This window comes from Leucoraja erinacea, chromosome 8 (genome assembly GCF_028641065.1).
Source record: "Leucoraja erinacea ecotype New England chromosome 8, Leri_hhj_1, whole genome shotgun sequence".
In the NCBI taxonomy this organism is placed as follows: domain Eukaryota; kingdom Metazoa; phylum Chordata; class Chondrichthyes; order Rajiformes; family Rajidae; genus Leucoraja; species Leucoraja erinaceus.
In genome coordinates this window covers 46,773,499-46,793,598 of record NC_073384.1, presented here as the reverse complement: position 1 = coordinate 46,793,598, position 20,100 = coordinate 46,773,499, and the positions used below count along the sequence as shown (strand labels likewise).

The following is a 20,100-nucleotide window of genomic DNA, read 5'->3' as shown; positions in this document are numbered from 1 at the left end:
AAATGACTTTCTAAATTTCATGTAACGGTTGTTATGGTGGACACCAAACATAAAGTGTAAAAAAACATGTTAAACAAAGAATTTTGTTCATTAATGAAATTTTCTCAAACTTCATTGACAATCTCTCCCTGTCATGTACTGCCGCTATGAGGGTTTTTCGATTGATCTAAATCAAGTTGAAATAATCTATTTGTGAACTTCAGTTTTATGTATGACTAGACCAAGTGCAGACCCGTTGGGTCTGCTCCCCCAATGCAGCCGTTCCCTACCCGTAGACCCCACGGGAGAAGTGGTCCTCCAACTGAAGATTCAAGCACTCAGCAGTGCGTCTGTTTTTAAATGGCGTCTTTGAGGCGAGTGCCAGCAGCCGTTATGGTTGCTGGCCAGCAGGAGGTAACAAAATTAGTGAGTGGGGGGGGGGGGGGGGGGGGGGGGGGGGGGGGAAAGGATTTTATTTAAAAATGTGTACATAAACACAATGAAATTTAATGAGGAGTGAAATATCTACCGAAATGGAAACAATCTGGGCATTTATGGGTCTGGTGTTGGCGTAGCAACGAATCAAAGGCTGACACCCACAGGCTGGCAACCATAAGACAGGCAGAAACACACACACACACACACAGTTTTAAATATAGATAGATGTCACACTTTTGGTACCCAGTATTGTAAAAACACACATATGAACTCCAAGATTCCTCAGTTTCTTTGTACTCTATAATTTATTATGAATTCCTGGGCTTGTTTCCCCTCCCAAATGTTTCACCTCATATTTTGTTGGATAAATGTAATTTTCCTTTTTCTTCCAGGGGTGCGAGTGGTCTTTGGTTATGTTGGCTACTTCTCTGAGGTAGCATTAAGTGTAGATGCAGTCAAAGTGGGGGAAGTTGGTCCATGTGTTGAACTGAACTCCGTCCATGACTCTCGGCAATTTCTTGTGGTTGTGGGCAGAGCAGTTGTTCATATTGTCTCTGAATCCTGGACTCTCAGATCTCTTTCTACTATCACAATTTGTCATCCCATTCGTTTACATAATAAATGTTTTTTTTTGGCTCTTGCTTTCCTAGTGATCAATTTCATATTTCCTCATTACATCCTCAGCCTAATTGTTATCCCTTTGCAGACTTAGCGCCTCCTCACAATTTACTACTCCACTTATTTTTGTATAATCAGTAAATTTGGCTGCAATAAACTCCATCCCTTCATCCAAGGCATTAACATAAATAGATGATTGAGCCCTCTGCACTGATCCCCATGGTGTTCCATTAGTTCCTGGCTATCATTTAGGTCAGGGGTCGGCAACCTTGTTCTGCATAGGGACCAGGACCCGTCTGAACGGATGGCGGGCCACATCTATCGCCGTAGTTAATAAATGGAGGTAAGAATACATACCAACAAAATTTTGACATATTTATATATTTAAATAATATTATGTCTAATGAACATAACAGTTAGTTTGAGACACTGGTATAGAAACTACCCTCACCGCTCTCTGTCTGTCTGTTTGTCTGTCTCATAGCAGTTACACTTAGTGTTGTTCTTCGCTCGACAGTCTCTCAATATTAGGTGACAGGCTGGAAGAAGCCAGATGCAAGATGCCATCTAAATGGGCATCAGTCAGTCGGTTTCTTAATTTACTCTTCGTGTATTTCATATTTGAGAAGAGTTGCTCGCACATGTAAGTACTGCCGAACATTGATGTCATTTTTTTCGCGTGATCTACCAAGTTGGTATACATACCAGTTTCAAGAAGATATTTCTTGTAGAACTCTGGTAGAGATATGTCTGTTGCTTTAAATTTAGATCTTAATACATCACTGCACTGCATCTCAATAAGTTCCATTTGAACATTTTCTGGTACGTTGTCGATGTCCATGTCAAACGGTGTGGCAAACAGCCTGAATTCGCTTGTGTGTGAGCGAATGTCAGCGAAACGTGAAGAAAACTCAGTTTTCAAGTCACGTATCACAGTCACAAATGTGTTGGTGTCTGTCGGTTGGGTCTCCTTGAGTTTAGGGAAATGAGCGTAGCATGATTTCTCAAGCTGGCATTCCCACAGATGTAGTTTTGTTTCGAAGACGACGATGTGACCACACATCTCATGTACGAGTTGATTTCTTCCCTGAAGTTGCAAGTTGAAGTTGTTAAAATGAGCTGTTAAATCTACCAGAAATGCTAAATTCGAAAGCCATTTAGGATCGCGAAATTCTGAGGCATTCACATTTTTACCTTCAAGGAATGTTGCTATTTCTTCCCGCAGAGCGTATACTCTTTCTAACATTGCACCTCGACTTAGCCACCGAACGTCGCAGAAGTAGAGCAGGTCTCCATACTGGGCCTCTGCTTCAGACAAAAGTTGTTGAAACTGACGATGGTTCAGTCCCTGAGACAAAATCATGTTTACTGCTCTTACCACTACGTCCATCACATCCTTCAAATTTGAAGACTTGGCACACAATGCTTCCTGGTGGATTAGGCAGTGCATTTTCTCTATTTTGTGGTTAATTCCAAGGCCTTCCATGTGGTTTTGAAGCAGAGCCACGACACCTTTCTTTTCTCCAACCATTGCTGGCGTTCCATCAGTTGCGACACATACTAACTTAGATAGATCCAGCTCCATGTCTGTAGTACACTTGAGCAATGCTTCAAGAATGTCTGCTCCTGTGGTAGTACCCTTCATAGGTACCAGTTGAACTAACTCCTCAACAGTGTCGAAAGCTGAATTTACTCCACGTACAAATACTGCAAGCTGAGCGGTGTCTTTGGTATCTGTACTCTCATCGAGCGCTATTGAGAAGAACTGGAAATGTTGGCAATAGTCCTTTAAACACTTTTTTACATCCACTGACATTTCTTCTATTCGTCGTGCAACTGTTCTTTCAGAAAGACTGACATTTGAAAATGAAATCTTTATCTCGGGACACAGAATGTCCACAACTGCCATCAAACATTCTTTCACGAAATCTCCGTCATTGAAGGGCTTCATATTTTCTGCTATCAACTTAGAAACTGCGTAGCTAGCACACGTGTTTCTTTCTGATTCTACACTTTTTATCTTGGACATCAGATTTTGATTTTCCAGGCCCCATTTAAGGTTATGAACTTCATGCTTCCTTGCTTGCCCACTAATTTCACTAAATTTCGGGTGTCTTGTTTCATAGTGCCGCCTGATGTTGACCTCCTTGTTCACACTTACACTTGAGTGGCAGATGAGGCATGTGGGCGTGCCAAAGTGCTGTATAAAGAAGTACTTTTCTGTCCAAGTGTCTTGGAAGATCCGGCACTCAATATCCACCTTCCTGCGTTTTGTAGCCATTGGGGTTTGCTGGGACAAAAAAAAATCAAATATTGTTATTACTATAACAGTATAACTAATGTTAGAATCATCATAAATCTATTAGCATTTTACCAGTTTTTGATAAATGTGAAAGTACAGTCGCCCCATAATATTTCTGGACTCGATCTATTGTCTTTTCATGCCCTTCCTAGCGCTTTGTTCACTGCTCCATTTCTCAACTGTAAACCACGCATTGATTAGCCGTTGAGTGGAAAGGAGGGAGGGTTTCGAGAGAGTTGCTTTCCACCACGGCGAATCGTAGTTCACTGTCTGTGCTTGTTCTAAGATTCTAAATGACGGACATCCACAGGAAAAAAATACGCCGGCGGGCTGGATGATTTCGGGTTACGGGCCGGATTCGGTTGCTGACCCCTGAACTGGGTGATAGATTATTAGTTTACAAATCAGGAGCATCTGCAAGCCCTTCTTTTATTTAAACCTATTCTCCCAGTCCATCACAACTGATTAAGTTATAATCTCAACTCTGACCATGGTAACCTATCACCAACTTGTTTTTTGAGTATCTATCTCAAAGACTGCTTTGGGGGGAAAAAATTCCAACTCAAAAGCCCAACCAATTTAACCTCATTCATCTTAAAATAGCAATCCCTTGTTTTCATCTGCAATACACCAAATTCGAGATTCCCCTGTCAAGATCTCTCGGCATCTTGTATTTAAGTACCTCACAAGGTCAACAGAAGTTTTTACTTTGAGTCTTAGCACCAAAAGTCCATATCTTACGTTCAGAAGGACAAAGGTTAAAACAATAAAAACCCGACGAAATAAATCCAACAATTCGTGCAATGTCTGTTGAAAGGAAATTTAAAATGACGAGTCGAATGGTTCACGTGAGAATTAATTAAAGGCAATTTAGAATTCAAGAAACCCAACGCCTCTAATCCAAGGAGAAGTACGGTAGTTGTGGCCAAAGATTATAGAGCAGAGCATAATCTTTGGTTGTGGCAGCAGTCTGCAGAAGGGTTCCAATCCGAAACACCCCTTCAGTCTGAAGAAGGGTCTCGACCCGAAACGTGACCCATTCCTTCTCTCCAGAGATGCTGCCTGCCTGTCCCGTTGACTTATTCCAGTATTTTGTGAATCTTGAAAGACGAGAAAAAATTGGCGCACAAGTAAATAGGAGGACTATTACGAACCGACTTTGGGTTATTTATTCTTTGTAATTAAACCTTTATCCACAACTACCTTGTTGGAGTAAAACGTGAAGCGAACAGGAAAATCGTTGCAAGCTCGAGCGGCTCGACGCGCCGACACACAGACAGACAGGAAGCGGCGGCTGCCCGAGGCGCGCATGCGTACACCTCACACCTCACAGACAACCCTTTGGCAGGCGCGCATGCGCAAGCCCCGCCTGCAATTTCCGCCAGCGCGCCTGCGCACTTCCCCGAGACATCATCACGCAGGTTAGGGACAGAAGAATATCTTTTATGTTTGTTTTAGCTTCACCCAGAGTGAGCAAAGTCTTATTGTTCACGGGGAATAATCATTGGGAAATGCATTATATTGAATTGTGTGTGTGTGTGTGTTTTTTAAACAGTGCGGACTGTACTTCACTAACAATCATTAACGGCTCTGGGTTTGAATGGCTGGTGGCGGACGGCGGGCCTTTCACAGGGAGGGAGCAGGCGGGGGTTGTGTGCATCACGTCTTCCAGTGCAGTAACAGTGGCTAAACACTCGGTTTAGTAAATGATTTAGCATGTGCTGACATCCCCTTCACTAACCGATAACACCTGGTTAAAGAAACCAGCCATGGGCTTTGTTTTGCGGGCTAGGCAGGGAGGTGCTGCCGGGTGCTTGCTCCAGACTGAAATCACCTGTAACTTGTTGCAGTGCACCGATGCCGTAAACTCGTGTTTACGATTCCAATAACTTTCAACCCGTTAAATCACTGGGGAAGCTGTTCGAAACAAATCGTCACTTTCTCCCACTATCACTTAAAAAGACAGCAACGAGTCACAGTGACCGGTTCCCCTAAGTTGGATAGATTATTGTCTGGTACATCGATGGAGAAAGCGCACGCACAGAAAAGTATCGACTTGCAATCATTCGCTTTAACATGACGTGCGTTTTGTGTTTGAGGAGCTCGCTATTTATGCCTTTTGATAGTAAACAAAACTAAAATGTTGCAAGTTAAGCGCAGGGATATTGATACAATCGTATTTGTTTATTGCCACACAGTGCGTTGCATGTCTACGTTTTTCCTCTGGGGAATATTTGAATCTGAAGAACATTATTCTTAATTTGAGCATCATGTTTGATTCTTACGCAAACTGGCATCACAAGCACCCTCTACTTCCAGTGTTGTAACATAATCTGATGGGGACTCTGCTACAGCTCAGCTGTAGAAGTTATCTCCTGTTATTACTAGACTTTATCTTTTTGATACTCTTCGGCCTGTTTTCTTCCACCCTATATAATATCAAGCCAATCTACAATAATTATAGGCAGCATGGAGTGAATGAGGTGCTTGAGGAGTATAAATAATGTAAAAATAATCTTAATAAAGAAATTAGAAAAGCTAAAAGAAGATATGAGGTTGTAAGGTGAAAGTAAATCCAAAGGGTTTCTACAGCTATATTAATAACAAAAGGATAACGATTTGATCCATTAGAGAGACACAGTGGACAGGTATCTGCAGAGCCAAAAGAGATGGGGGAGATATTGAACAATTTATTTTCTTCGGTATTCACCAAGGAGAAGGATATTGAATTATGTGAGATAAGGGAAACAAGTAGAGTAGCTATGGATACTATGAGATTCAAAGAAAAAGAAGTAATGACACTTTTGAAAAATATAAAAGTGGATGTCTCCAGGTCCTGACATGATATTCCCTGGGACATTGAGGGAAGTTAGTGTAGAAATAGCAGGGGCTATGACAGAAATATTTCAAATGTCATTAGAAATGGAAATAGTGCCGGAGGATTGGTGTACTGCGCATGTTGTTCCATTGTTTAAAAAGGGTTTTAAGAGTAAACCTAGCAATTATAGACCTGTTAGTTTGACGTCAGTGGTGGGCAAATTAATGGAAAGGATACTTAGAGATAATATATAAGCATCTGGATAAACAGGGTCTGATTAGGAACAGTCAGCATGGATTTGTGCCTGGAAGGTCATGTTTGACTAATCTTCTTGAATTTTTTGAAGAGGTTACTAGGGAAATTGATGAGGGTAAAGCAGTGGATGTTGTCTATATGGACTTTAGTAAGGCCTTTGACAAGGTTCCTCATGGAAGGTTGGTTAAGAAGGTTCAATTGTTGGGTATAAATGCAGGAGTAGCAAGATGGATTCAACAGTGGCTGAATGGGAGACGCCAGAGAGTAATGGTGGATGGCTGTTTGTCAGGTTGGAGGCAGGTGACTAGTGCCTCAGTGATCTGTGTTGTTTGTCATGTACATCAATGATCTGGATGAAGGTGTGGTAAATTGGATTAGTAAGTATGCAGATGATACTAAGATAGGTGGTGTTGTGGATAATGAAGTAGATTTCCAAAGTCTACAGAGAGATTTAGGCCATTTGGAAGAATGGGCTGAAAGATGGCAGATGGAGTTTAATGCTGATAAGTGTGAGGTGCTACATCTTGGCAGGACAAATCAAAATAGGACGTACATGGTAAATGGTAGCGAATTGAGGAATGCAGTTGAACAGAGGGATCTAGGAATAAATGTGCATAGTTCCCTGAAGGTGGAATCTCATGTAGATAGGATGGTAAAGAAAGCTTTTGATATGCTAGCCTTTATAAATCAGAGCATTGAGTATAGAAGTTGGGATGTAATGTTAAAATTGTACAAGGCATTGGTGAGACCAATTCTGGAGTGTGGTGTACAATTTTGGTCACCCAATTATAGGAAGGATGTCAACAAAATAGAGAGAGTGCAGAGGAGATTTACTAGAATGTTGCCTGGGTTTCAGCAACTAAGTTACAGAGAAAGGTTGAATAAGTTAGGTCTTTATTCTCTGGAGTGCAGAAGGTTAAGGGGGGACTTGATAGAGGTACTTCTCTCCTTAAAAATGCTCTTTGAGACCTACTGCTTTGACTGTTAATAGTGACCAGGTCTAATCGTACTCTACCAAATTTTGAATATTAATGCCCCCTATGATGCTCTTTGAGACATTTCAACGTGTAAGTAACACTATAAATTGAAGGCAAACTTCCAGCTCTCTGATGGGAAAACAACCTTTTCCCATTGAGAGTAGGGAAGATTCAAACAAGAGGACATGACTTCAGAATTAAGGGACAGAAGTTTAGGGGTAACATGAGGGGGAACTTCTTTACTCAGAGAGTGGTAGCTGTGTGAAATGAGCTTCCAGTGGAAGTGGTGGAGGCAGGTTCGATTTATCATTTAAAAATAAATTGGATAGGTATATGGATGGGAAAGGAATGGAGGGTTATGGTCTGAGTGCAGATAGATGGGACTAGGGGAAAATAATTGTTCGGCACGGACTAGTAGGGCTGAGATGGCCTGTTTCCGTGCTGTAATTGGTATATGGTTATTATGCCTATGAGTATTTATAAACAGTAAGTTTCTGGTCTCGTGCCTCAATTTTAGAATCATTTAATTTGTTTTCTACCTGGTCACAGCCCTCCTACTCTGCACCAGTTTTATAAACCTTTGTAATCTCTGAACTCTTTCTGTCTTTTAGCACATCCCATTTTAATCTATCATTATTCATACACTCAACTGCTCATGCTTTGGAATTTGCTCCCTAACATTTCCTGCCGAGCTAAATGAAAGTAAAAAATACAGCAGATACTGGAAATCTGAAAATGAAGCAGTAAATGTTGGAAAGACTCTGGAAAGAGAAACAGTTAACATTTTCAGCATGATGTTTTGAAATGTCAACATCTCACTCCACAGATGTTGCTGTGTGTTTCCAAATTTTCCTTTTTCATTGCTGCTGTGTATTTCTCTTTCTGTTTTGTGTTCCTTTGTACAAACATCTTTGTGGTCTATGGTACTGTGGCTCATTCTCTAGATTTATGAATTTGTTCTTGGTCAATACCTTAAAGTATGTTTAAAAATAAAGCTATGTAGCTGCAGTTAAGGGATTCCTGCACAAATGGAAGTGCAACTATTAGTTGATTGAACAACCTGTTGCCTCATCTGACACCTATCTCCAAGCTTCACAATATTTCTTTGTTGTTATTTATTTAAGCTCAAGTTCCAAATTTAAAATCTTCACATTTTATTTATAAGTACTTCCATGGCCAAGTCTCATTCTAAAGTTGAACTCTTAAGTCCTACAATGCTCTGTGATATCTACTCTTTGTCGCCCTGTGTTTTACTTATTAATTGTTGGCATTGTTCTTTAGGGTGCCGGGCCTCAGGGAATTCCTTCCAAAGCCCCTTCTCTATACCTCTTTCCTCCTACAAAGTTTTTCTTGGAACTACCTCTTTAACTAAGCAGCAATCGGAAGCGGGTCTCTTTATGGCTTAGTATCAGTTTATGTTTGATAACTCTCCTGTGAACTATCCAAGGTTGATTTGCTGCAATGAAAGCCATTATGTCAATCAAAGTTATTGTTGTATGCCGCGCACACACTGCCGAGTGTGTACAGTCAAATTAGTGATATAATTGAGCTTTGAAAATTTGGAATTCTACATTGCCCTTTTTGGAGATATGTCCAGATATTATTATGAACTTTTGGGCAGCTCATTCTGCGTGAATTTGATGTGTATATGACTGAGTTGATGTGCAAAGAGATACTTCTCTCCTTAAAAAATGCTCTTTGAAACCTACCGCTTTGACTGTTAATAGTAACCAGGTCTAAACGTACTCTACCAAATATTGAAAATTAATGCCCCCTATGATGCTCTTTGAGACATTTCAACACGTAAGTAACACTATAAATTGAAGGCAAACTTCCAGCTCTCTGATGGGAAAACACATCAAAATGGTTTACATAGTTTGTTGTGTTAAACACTCTTGATATAATCTTGCAAAGACCACAACAATGTTTAAATGATTCGGTTCCAAACTATTTACAGACATGACCAGTATAATGCACTGTAGTTAACATTAATTGTGAAGATGCCTTTGTTGACCCTGCCAAACAATAGCCTTTCATCTTCTGCCTCTGTGAATGTGAATCCAGATTTCCAACTTTGATGGTGAAATCAGTAATGTTAGCATTGAACATATTTGTCATAGAGATTGGTTGCACATTGAAGGATTCATTTCTAACCACCCTAATATTGTATTCTGTTACCTAATGCAGCTTTGCCCATACTCTGAGGTCCTTCAATGTCCTCCCCTCAAGCTTGTGCATAGTGTGTTCTTTCCTAATACTTCCAATGACTTTCTTAATACAATTACTTTAATTTATATAGTACTTCACAGGAACATTATCAGCCACATTTTGTTTTATGTCGTGTAATCATGTACCAGGAGATGAGATGGAAATTTTGGTCAAGGAAGTAAGTTTTAAACTAGACCAAAGGAGAGGTTTAGGAGCAGAATTTTGGAGTTCAGGGTCAAAAGAGGCAAAGGACAGTCAAGAAGGAAATTCAAAATACATAAAGGAAACTGAAAATCCAGTGAGAATTCAAAATTCTCACTGGATTGGCAGGCTAGAAGAGATAATTGAGAGCATGCCCATTGCCCTTTGACAGATGAAGCATAAAACAGCTAACTTCATCAAATGATATCTCCTCCAAATGCACAAATAACCTCTGTCTGTGCTATCAATTTTCTCTTTGATGAATGCAGGATGAGTATAAAATATGTTGGGGATTGGGATGGAAGGAAGGGATTGTCAGTTTTGCAAGTTTCTGGTTAATATGTTTTTTATGTTGGCGTGTACAGTTTGTATTGGTATTCACTGTAACTGCAGTTGAAATGGGCATTACTATGCATTCATATTCTAAAAAAAAGTGGCACACCAAAGTAAAGGAATTTTAGCAAAATTTGGAGAATAGAACATTTGGTGAAAAATTGAGACTATTATTTTAATAAATTTGAATTGAATACAATTTGAAATCACAACATTTCAAATAAGTTCACCTCTTAAAAGAGAAATAATCTTCCAAGTTAATTGTGGTCCGCAGATGTTCAGTCAAGAAGTCTGCCAAATATATTGCCTTTCATGTTACCAGTTATATACGTTTCACTGTTTTTTTCCCCCAGAGTACATATGCTTTTTGTAATATGTCAATTTATAATATTTCTTGTTAGGCAGATTATAATCTTGCAAAGACCACAAAATATTTTGCTCGATTTTAAATTATTAATTTCCAAGCTATTTACAGAAAGGGCCACAATAATGGTAAATACACCATGTAATGCCAAATTTATCTTGTACACAACTGCAAATGCAATTTAATATTTTTGACTGTTTATTTGCATGCTCGTTTGTAAGCAAAAAAGTGAAATTGTATATTATGAATTCCATTCAGATTGTGTAACTATAGTGGTATTTTTGTTCCATCTCATGGTTCTTGCTGTTATTTGTCAAGAGAATTAAAAACATAGCATATTGTTAGATACCCTAGGTTTCCTAATATGTTGTTGCTGGCATAATTGGTGATCATAATACTAAATGTTAGCTATAAAGATGAAACAATACTTGGAGATTAAGGTTCACATGAGATATTAGTATGTATATCTAATGTTTTTCTTTCTCTTTGATGAAGATTTTGAAGTAGATGGAATCCACGAGTGATGCAATGGTATGTGACATTTTAAACCTAACAACAATGTAATAGTATAAAATAAGCTAAAACTTTAGTACTCAGTTCAAATGTTTAAGTACATCGATACATTGACAATAGGTACAGGAGTAGGACATTTGGCCCTTTGAGCCAGCACCACCATTCAATGTGATCATGGCTGATCATCCACAATCAGTACTCTGTTCCTGCCTTCTCCCCATATCCCTTGATTCCGCTAGCTCTGAGATTTCTATCTAACTCTCTTTTGAGTGCATCCAGTGAATCGGCCTCCACTGCCTTCTGAGGCAGAGAATTCCACAAATTCACAACTCTCTGTGTGAAAGGGTTTTTCCTCATCTCAGTTCTAAATGGCCTACCCCTTATTCTTAAACTGACCCCTGTTTCTGGATTCCCCCAACATCGGGAACATGTACCTGCATCTAGCGTGTCCAATCTCTTAATGTTTCTAATACCCAAACCCTTAATAATCTTATGTTTCAATCAGATCCCCTCTCATCTTTCCAAATTCCAATGAATACAAGCCCGGTCGTTCCATTCTTTCATCATATGGCAGTCACACCATCCCAGGAATTAACCTCATGAACCTACGCTGCACTCCCTCAAAACTTCGGCCTGAAACGTTGCCTATTTCCTTCGCTCCATAGATGCTGCTGCACCCGCTGAGTTTCTCCAGCATTTTTGTGTACCTACCATTCAGATAATACTCTGCCTTCCTGTTCTTGTCACCAAAGTGCATAACTTCACATTTATCCACATTATACTGCATCTGACATGTATCTGCCCACTCACCTAAGTTACCCTGAATCCTCATAACATCCTCTTCACAGTTCACACTGCCACCCAGCATTGTATCATCTGCAAATGTGCTCATGATACTTTTAATTCCTTCATCTAAATCATCATTAATGTATATTGTAAATAGCTGCGGTCCCAGCACCGAACCTTGCGGCACCCCACAAGTCACTACTTACCATTCTGAAAAGGAACTGTTAATCCCTACTCTTTCTTTCCTGTCTGCCAACCAATTTTCTATCCATGACAGTACCCTACCCCTTATACCATGTGCTCTAATTTTGCCCACTAATCTCCTGTGCGGGACATTATCTAAGGCTTTCTGAAAGTCCGGATACACTGCATCCGCCCGCTCTCCCTTGTCCATTTTACTTGTTACATCCTCAAACAATTCCAGTAGTCAAACATGATTTCCCCTTCGTAAATCAATGCTGACTTGGACCCATCCTGTTACTGCTATCCAAATGCGTCACCTTTACATCTTTAATAATCGACTCCAGCATCTTCCCCAGCACCAATGTCAGGCTAACTGGTCTATAATTCCCTGCTTTCTCTCTTCCTCCTTTCTTAAAAAGTGGGATAACATTAGCTGCCCTCCAATCCACAGGAACTGATCCAGAATCTATAGAGCATTGGAAAATGATCACCAATGCGTCCACGATTTCCAGAGCCACCTCCTTGAGTACCCTGGGATGCAGACCATCAGGCCCTGGGGATTTATGAGCCTTCAGTCCCATCAGTCTACCCACACCATTTCTTGACTAATGTGAATTTCCTTCAGTTCCTCTGTCATCCTAGGTCCTTTGTCCTCTAGTACATCTGAGAGATTGTTTGTGTCTTCCTTAGTGAAGACAGAGCCAAAGTATCTGTTCAGCTCGTCTGCCATTTCCTTGTTCCCCATAATAAATTCACCTGCTTCTGTCTTTAAGGGACCCACATTTGTCTTAACTAATTTTTTCCTCCACATACCTAAAGAAGCTTTTACTGTCCTCCTTTATATTCTTGGCTAGCTTACCTTTGTACTTCATCTTTTCTCCCCGTATTGACTTTTTAGTTATCTTCTGTTGATCTTTAAAAGTTTCCCAATCCTCTGGCTTCCCGTTCATCTTTGCTATGTTATACATCTTTTCTTTTAGTTCTTGACTTCCCTTGTCAGCCACAGTTGCCTTTTACTCCCCTTAGAATCATTCTTTCTCTTTGGAATGAAATGATCCTGCGTCTTCTGGATTATTCCCAGAAATACCTGCCATTGCTGTTCCACTGTCATCCCTGCTAGGGTCGCTTTCCAGTCAACTTTGTTCAGCTCCTCCCTCATGCCTCCATAGTCCTCTTTGTTCAACTGCAATACTGACACTTCAGATTTTACCGGTGTCAGTTAAAGGTGAAAGCGAGAAGCAAGGTAATAAAAATGCAGAAATGACTAATTCCTAGGTCTTGTATTGTTTATTCAACATTGAGGGTAATGTGGAATATCCACATCTCTACCTTGTAGCACATGCTAGTGACTGCTGGTGTGTTAGAAATATAAATTAGTTTGTGCACATGAAAATGATTTGCTTAAAGACTGAACATAAACTGAAATTACTTTATGCTGTTGTCAGGCTGGCTCTAGGATTGCATGCTGCTTGATGCCAAAACTTCATAGGTTTCTCGTGAGACTTTAGTCAAGTTTATACCAAACAGCTGACTAGAATAGGCTTGGTACTGGTTGGATAGCAGCCATTGATCAATTAATATGAACCTATATTTTTCAATATTAAAATGATACCACTTCAAATCAATTTACAGATGTCGGAAACCACAGAGAAAACGTGCCAAAAAAGGCCATTTTCAGAAGACGATGACTCATTTCTTGACACGTAAGTTTATTTCTTAAATGTTTGACTTTTTTGTTGTGTTGAGAATATTGATTTATTCTTATTACTCTGTGGTGCATTTGTAATACAGGGTACCTTCAAATATTTAGTCCTGTGTTTTAAATTTTGTAAAGTTAGATGACATGTATTCACAAATCATAATCCGTGCCATTGAGATGAGAATTGCCTTTTCATTATCTTTGTGGGCAAACTAAAATGTTTAGCTTTCTTACATTCCTAATTTGCTTTAGTGTCGAAGCCACCTGGACAATTCAGTGTTATTGCTTTATTTGTGTTCATCTTCAATCAGGCGAAGACACAGATCTTCATTCCAACAGCAATGGGGTGGGGGTAGGGAGGGGCCTTTGCTTCTCCTGGCCTGTAGGGAGGTTAAATATTTGAATCAACTCTTTTGCCCTGTGTTGACGTTTTGATTTTCTGTGATCCCCTAATTTTCTTTGTGATTTTTGTTTTTATCAAATGAAAAATATTCTTCCATTTGAGACTAATTTCCATTGATTTACCATTGGTTTTTATTGCACAGAACTTCTGATAATGACTCTGAAGAAGAATGGGTACCTGAAAGTAAAGCTGCAAAGAAGTCAAAAAGAGTGACTGCAGAAAAAATGGTGACTATTAAAAAGAAAATTAAGTCAGAATTAGGAAGTCCAGCAACAAAAAAACCACCGGTGAAAAAATCTGCCAGAAAAACAGCAGTTAAAACAACCAGAAAGAAAACAGCGGAGAAACCAAATGTGGACCAGGTTATTATGGTGCGAAATTTATTAATGTCACATTTAACAAAAATATTGGTCGTGGTGATGCATTAATCTATTGTCAAAGTGAATAAAGGACACGGGGAATACTAAATTGTGATCTGAACTCGTAGGCATTTGCCTTAAAGTCAGAGCCAGTAAAATACTAAACATGCAGTACATAAATATATGCCATTAACGTAATTCAACTGATCATATGGAAGTAAAATGATAATTTTATTCAATTTGACTATTGAAAGTGACAGAATAGATTGATTGAAAAATAAAACAAATTGTCTTTTGAGGATGACTCCTAAATGTTATTTATCCCACAGGAAAAATTGCCAGTTTTGAATAATAATGAAGATATATTATCCTCACAAAGTAAACAGGATGCAGGAAGTATGAAACAAAAGGGAGAGCCTCAGAAAACTTCAGCGCGAGTCAAGAAAGAAATTGGACACTGCCAGGTTAAAATTGAACAGCCGTCAACTAGCATGCAGTTGAATGAATCAGAAATCAAGGAAGAATCTGTGAGTTTTACATGGGAGGAGCCTGCTTTAAAAAAACAGAAAACTGAAAAGAACCCTGATGGGAAACCAGTAAAACTCCAAAGAGGAAATGTGGAGATTGGGGACATGCAAATGAACTGGAACGTAGTTCAGGTGCGTACTCTTCCTGTTTAGGTATAATACATAAAATTTGTGTTTTGGCAAGGAGTTTATTGTTTTACGTTTGAACATTCTTCTATTTTTTTTTTGAATAATTCTTGCTCGTGTCTGTACGGGCACTTTTGTTATCTTTAGCATTTAATATCCTTGGTTTAGAAAATCAATCAAGATGAGCCTTGCCATTCACTTCATATTGCACTGATATATTCAGAAAGGGCATTCAACCATATTGCCTCAGCTTTTCAATTTGGAGGTCTCTTTCATACATTGATAATTCTCATGAATACAATTGCTAATATTGGTATGACATTGACATACATTAATGTCAACATAAGGAACACCTGATGCTGGAATCTTGCACAGATTACAAAGTGCTAGACTAGAGTAACTCAGCAGATCAGGCAGCATCTCTGGAGGAACAGAATATGGACGTTTTGGGTTTCGGACCTTTCTTCACACTGAAGACGAGTCCCAACCTGAAATGTCACATATCCATGTCCTCTAGAGATGCTGACTTACTCCACCACTTTGTAACTTTCACGTATGTTTGTATATATTCCTTTGTCTTTCTCGAAAGACATTCCAGATTTAGCTTCTCTGAGCATTAGTTGTCTCATTTACCTACATGGGGTTGCCTAACAAAGTTCTAATGAAGTTTTGGATTTTCCGTTCTTCATCATCAATCAGAATTTTAATATTCTGTAACAAAAGTTTGATAGTATGGAATTATAGTTTAAATTTATGGAATATATTCAGTTTAATGCAGTCTGTAATGGGTGAAAATGTTAATGGAATGTTTTACTTTACCCTCGTTGTTAAATTGTTTTCTTTAAATTTCCACATGTGGTTTTAACAGAAGAGCAATAGTTTTTTTAGTGTTCTGTTCCCTCTCAAAATACAATTAATTTTAATTTAAATTCCACAGCTGCATGGTAGTTTTTTTTGAATTACGATGAAGTTCCCTAGATTTCTAGTCTGGTGGGTTAAATACTGTGCTGCTAACTTTTTATACTGTGCTGTATCCTTTTTATTGACTGGGAACCTCTCTGAACAGCTGCGAGCAATAACAGGAAAAATGTTAGCAGTATAACCCATGATACACTTTGCTGTAACATTGTGCTTTTAGATGCTGTCTGAGCGGACCAGCACAGAGGGATGGGTATGTGCAAATCTTATTCAACTTTTCAAAGAAGAAAACACCATTCCATTTATTGCACGTTACCGAAAGGAACTGACTAATAACATGGATGCTGATACTCTACGAGAAGTACAACAAACACTTGAAGAATTAACGTGAGTAACATAAATGATAAATTTTTTATGTTGCTTTATATAAAACTTCAATTACTTTATCTGCTACGTCACAAATTTTGTTTTAGAATTTATGGGGATATATCTATAATGGCCGATTATTAATAAAAGGTTTCCTTTTATAAATTGTATATTAACCCTAGTTTTCTGTTTAAGTGAACAAATGAGTAGCTAGTCTGTTTCAACAAATGCTTGGATCCAGCTGCATGCAAGATCCGGCTTAAACCTTGAACTGAAATTTATTTGCATATTTCTTCATAGAATTATACATCTCAAAAACAGTCCCTTCGATCCACTTGCTCCATTTTTGCCTGCATTTGGCCCATTTCCCCTTAAATCTTTCCTATCCCTGTACCTGTCCAATTTATTTTACATGTTATAGTATCTGCCTCCACTTCCTCCTCTGGCAGATCGTTCCATTAAACCACCCTACGAGAAAATGCTGCCCCTTACGTTCCTATCAAAACCTTCTCCTCTGACCTTCAACCTATGTCCTCTGATTCTTGATTCCCCTACTCTGGGTAAAAGACTGCATTCACTCTATCTATTCCCCTTGTGATTTTATGCCTTGTGCTTACCCCCACTCTTTCAGGCAGTATTCATCCCTTGCAATCTAATTTTTTCTCAATCCACATCCTGCAATTCACATAAATCTATGCCTCCAGGTTAGTGACCATTTCCCAAAGTGGATTATATACCTTCAATTTATCCTGTTTATTGCTATTCAAATATGTGAAATCAAGGAAAGTGATTTTCTCTGCACAGTACTTTATAATAGCTACCTGAATCTTACTGTTTTATGAAAATATTCTTCAGAAGAGAAAGGAAGAGTATGAATCAATTTTTGATGATCTTGTGCACCACGCGACTGCTCGTTATAGTGTTAGGTTAGGTTCCAGAAGATGGCACCAGGCACCATTCTTTTCTTTGTTCTTCTACCAGTCATGTTCTCTTTTGTTTCAATTGTCTTTTGCCAACCCAAATTGAAGGTCTTCATCATTTAAGAGTTTTAATGTTAATAGCAATTCTCTTGTATTGCCTTGATCAATTAATGTTTGGAGTGAATTAATTGGATCACATTTTCATTGTGAATTCTAGTAAGACTGATTTAACATTGGTATTATCTTACTTCCTTTTTAGGGCTGTCATTAAGAAAGCTCACACAGCTGTACAGAAGGTAGCAAAACAAGATAAGCTTACACCTTTCATAAAAGCAAGTTTGTTGAACTGCAGGACCATGGAAGAAATAGAACATGTGGTTAGTAATAAGTCAATATTAATTTCACTTTTAAAAACAAATTCATTTAATGATCTTGCAATAAATAAAAATCTAGATTAAAAGTTGTTTGCTTATGGTGTGAGTAATGTCTCTTTTATAACAGGTGGATTTTATGTAGCTCATATTCTTATCTAGTTTGTAATATTAACACTAAAGATCTAGGTGGATATCACCAATTCAGATCACTGTTGCTGCTACTGTTTGTGCTTTGCAAAGTTTGGGGTGGGGAGTCAGGAAAACATTGCCAGTGCAGATCACTCATAACTGTCTCTATTAAATTTGCTAACCACAATTAAGCTTTACTTCAAAGTCCAATATTTCCACCACAAGCCAAATGTAATTTTCAATAATAAAACGGAAAATATATGGGTTGTCTGCCTACACTTACCATTACAGAGGGTCAAGTGATGTGACAATGCAAACACGAGGCAAATTTTCAATCCAGAAAAGAGAAACAGTTTAAATTTTGGATCAAGATAAATACTGGAGCAACTCAACGTGTAAAGCCGCATTTGTGGAGGAGAATAAACAGATGATGTTTTGGGTTGGAACCCTTTCTCAGAGGCCCAACTTGAAACAATGTCTGCCCATTTCCCTCCACAAATGCTGGAGTTTCTCCAGCAGTTTGCATTTTGCTCACAATTCCAGCATCTCATCCACAATCGTCTCTTGTGCCAACATTATTGATCAATAACCTCATCAGAAATGGTAAAATGTAGAAATTAAAAAAGGTTTAAGTTGTGGAGGAAGAGAGTGGAAGTGCTGAAAGAACCAGAGAGATGGCTTGTAACAACAGGTGAGACAAAATGTAATACGTTTCGATGGAACCAGTTGAGCTTTAGGTAACTTGTTGTATAAGACATTGGTGAGGCTGCACTTACAGTATTGTGTTCAATTTTGGTCACCCTACCATAGGAAGGATGTCATTAAGCTGGAAAGAGTGCAGAGAGGATTTACGAGGATGTTTCCTGGACTGGAGGGCCTAAGCTATAGTGAAAGGTTGGGCAGTCAAGGACTTGATTCCTTGGAGCATAGGAGGCTGAGGGGCGATCTTATAGAGGTGTTTCAGATCATGTAGGAACTTGTATGGAATAAGCTCCCAGAGGAGGTAGTTGATGCAGGTACTATTAACAACATCTCAAAGATATTTGGATGGGTACATGGATAGGAAATGTTTACAGGGATATGTGTAGCGGCAGATCTTTATATCGTTCAAGAGATTACTCCCTCTAGCCACTTAGTGGACTACATGATTAAGGAGAATGTCGTTATACGCATGTGAGCTTTCCGTCGGAGACCTTCAGAGCTTCTTCACAGATAAATCTTCATAACATGATCTTTTGATTAATAGAGTCTTTATTGTTGATGAAAACCAATAAAGTATACATCCAACCTTCTTCCGACTCGTACACTATAATCTTCATCGAACTCCAGCATATCGCTTTAAACGTTAGAAAAATCCTAGTGCCTCCATTACACTCCCCATGGTCAAAGGGTATGCCTTCCTCATGCTGGTCCAAAACTAAACTAAAAACTAAGCTTCTGCGCAAGAAACTTAGCTCCAAACGCGCCCTAGAATACATCATAAATCCCGCCCACATAATAACGGGCAGTCTAAAATTTAAAGACACATGCCATCATTAATGACCCACGAAACAATCCAAATGGCCACCACAATATGGGCAAAACGTAAGCAGATGGGACTAGTGTGGACGGGTCACCTTGGTCGGCATGTGCAAGTTGGGGCAAAGGGTAAATTACTCTGATTTTATGACAAAAACTATTGACTACAGAAGGTACAGTTGGTGAGATCTAAATGGGAGACGTGAAATCTAAAATTATCAGGAAAGGTAGAGATAGAAAAGGTGTACCTGTAGTTCTACTATGACACGTTCCTAAGAAACCTCCTGTTGTACAACACCATGTTATAAAAATAATTGTGACGATGGGGAAAAGGGTAATAGGGGCTAGAGTTTCAAACTCGCAATAAGAAAGTTACTTTCGCAAGATTTAAAAAAAAACAAACGTTGAATACAAAAATAAATACTGAGAGTAGAATTCTCCAATTTTAGCTAACTCTTACAAATACCCCTTTTCCTCCACCTTTTTTTCTCCTCATCCTTTCCTCCCTTTCTCCATTAAAGGTTGGTTAACTAGTTGCACAGTTCGCAACTATGAATCCCTTTTAGGCTCAGACCTGTCTCTTGCCAACAATCAGCCTATCAGGGAACCTCCTTGCCTTAGGTCACTATTGCCGGCTCCAATTTATCCTGTTGTGTCTTCACTTCTGGATTTCCCACCACCCTCTCTACTATGATAAGTCTGAAGAAAAGCCCTGACTCGAAACGTCACCCATGCATTCTCCAAAGATGCTGCCTCGCCCTCCGGATCTACTCAAGCATTTTGTGT

General features: G+C 39.0%; 2 protein-coding genes across 3 annotated transcripts in view; one reads left to right on the top strand and one right to left on the bottom strand.

The window, feature by feature from the left end:
* Positions 1-703: 703 nt before the first annotated feature.
* Positions 704-4,687, bottom strand: LOC129699658 (general transcription factor II-I repeat domain-containing protein 2A-like). The gene is made up of 2 exons (XM_055639642.1): positions 4,541-4,687; positions 704-3,325 (listed from the first exon to the last, which is right to left on the bottom strand). The coding sequence occupies exons 1-2, from the start codon at positions 4,646-4,648 to the stop codon at positions 1,529-1,531; spliced, it is 1,905 nt and encodes a 634-aa protein (XP_055495617.1). The 5' UTR covers positions 4,649-4,687; the 3' UTR covers positions 704-1,528.
* The window catches only part of srbd1 (S1 RNA binding domain 1), a 217,844-nt gene continuing 202,413 nt past the window's right edge, over positions 4,670-20,100 (top strand). The window contains exons 1-7 of one of the 2 annotated variants that reach the window (XM_055639640.1): positions 4,670-4,758; positions 10,989-11,024; positions 13,608-13,678; positions 14,220-14,448; positions 14,766-15,095; positions 16,228-16,394; positions 17,553-17,670. In XM_055639640.1, the coding sequence (XP_055495615.1) occupies positions 11,001-11,024; positions 13,608-13,678; positions 14,220-14,448; positions 14,766-15,095; positions 16,228-16,394; positions 17,553-17,670 (939 nt within the window). In that variant the 5' untranslated portion in view covers positions 4,670-4,758; positions 10,989-11,000. The other variant, XM_055639641.1, reaches the window with a different exon arrangement.

Excerpts from the sequence above, each read along its gene's own strand:
- LOC129699658 (XM_055639642.1), bottom strand. The coding sequence starts at position 4,648 with ATGCGCGCCTCGGGCAGCCGCCGCTTCCTGTCTGTCTGTGTGTCGGCG. Across the intron at positions 3,326-4,540 it reads TCACGTTTTACTCCAACAAG|CAAACCCCAATGGCTACAAA; the intron begins GTAGTTGTGGAT and ends TTTTTGTCCCAG.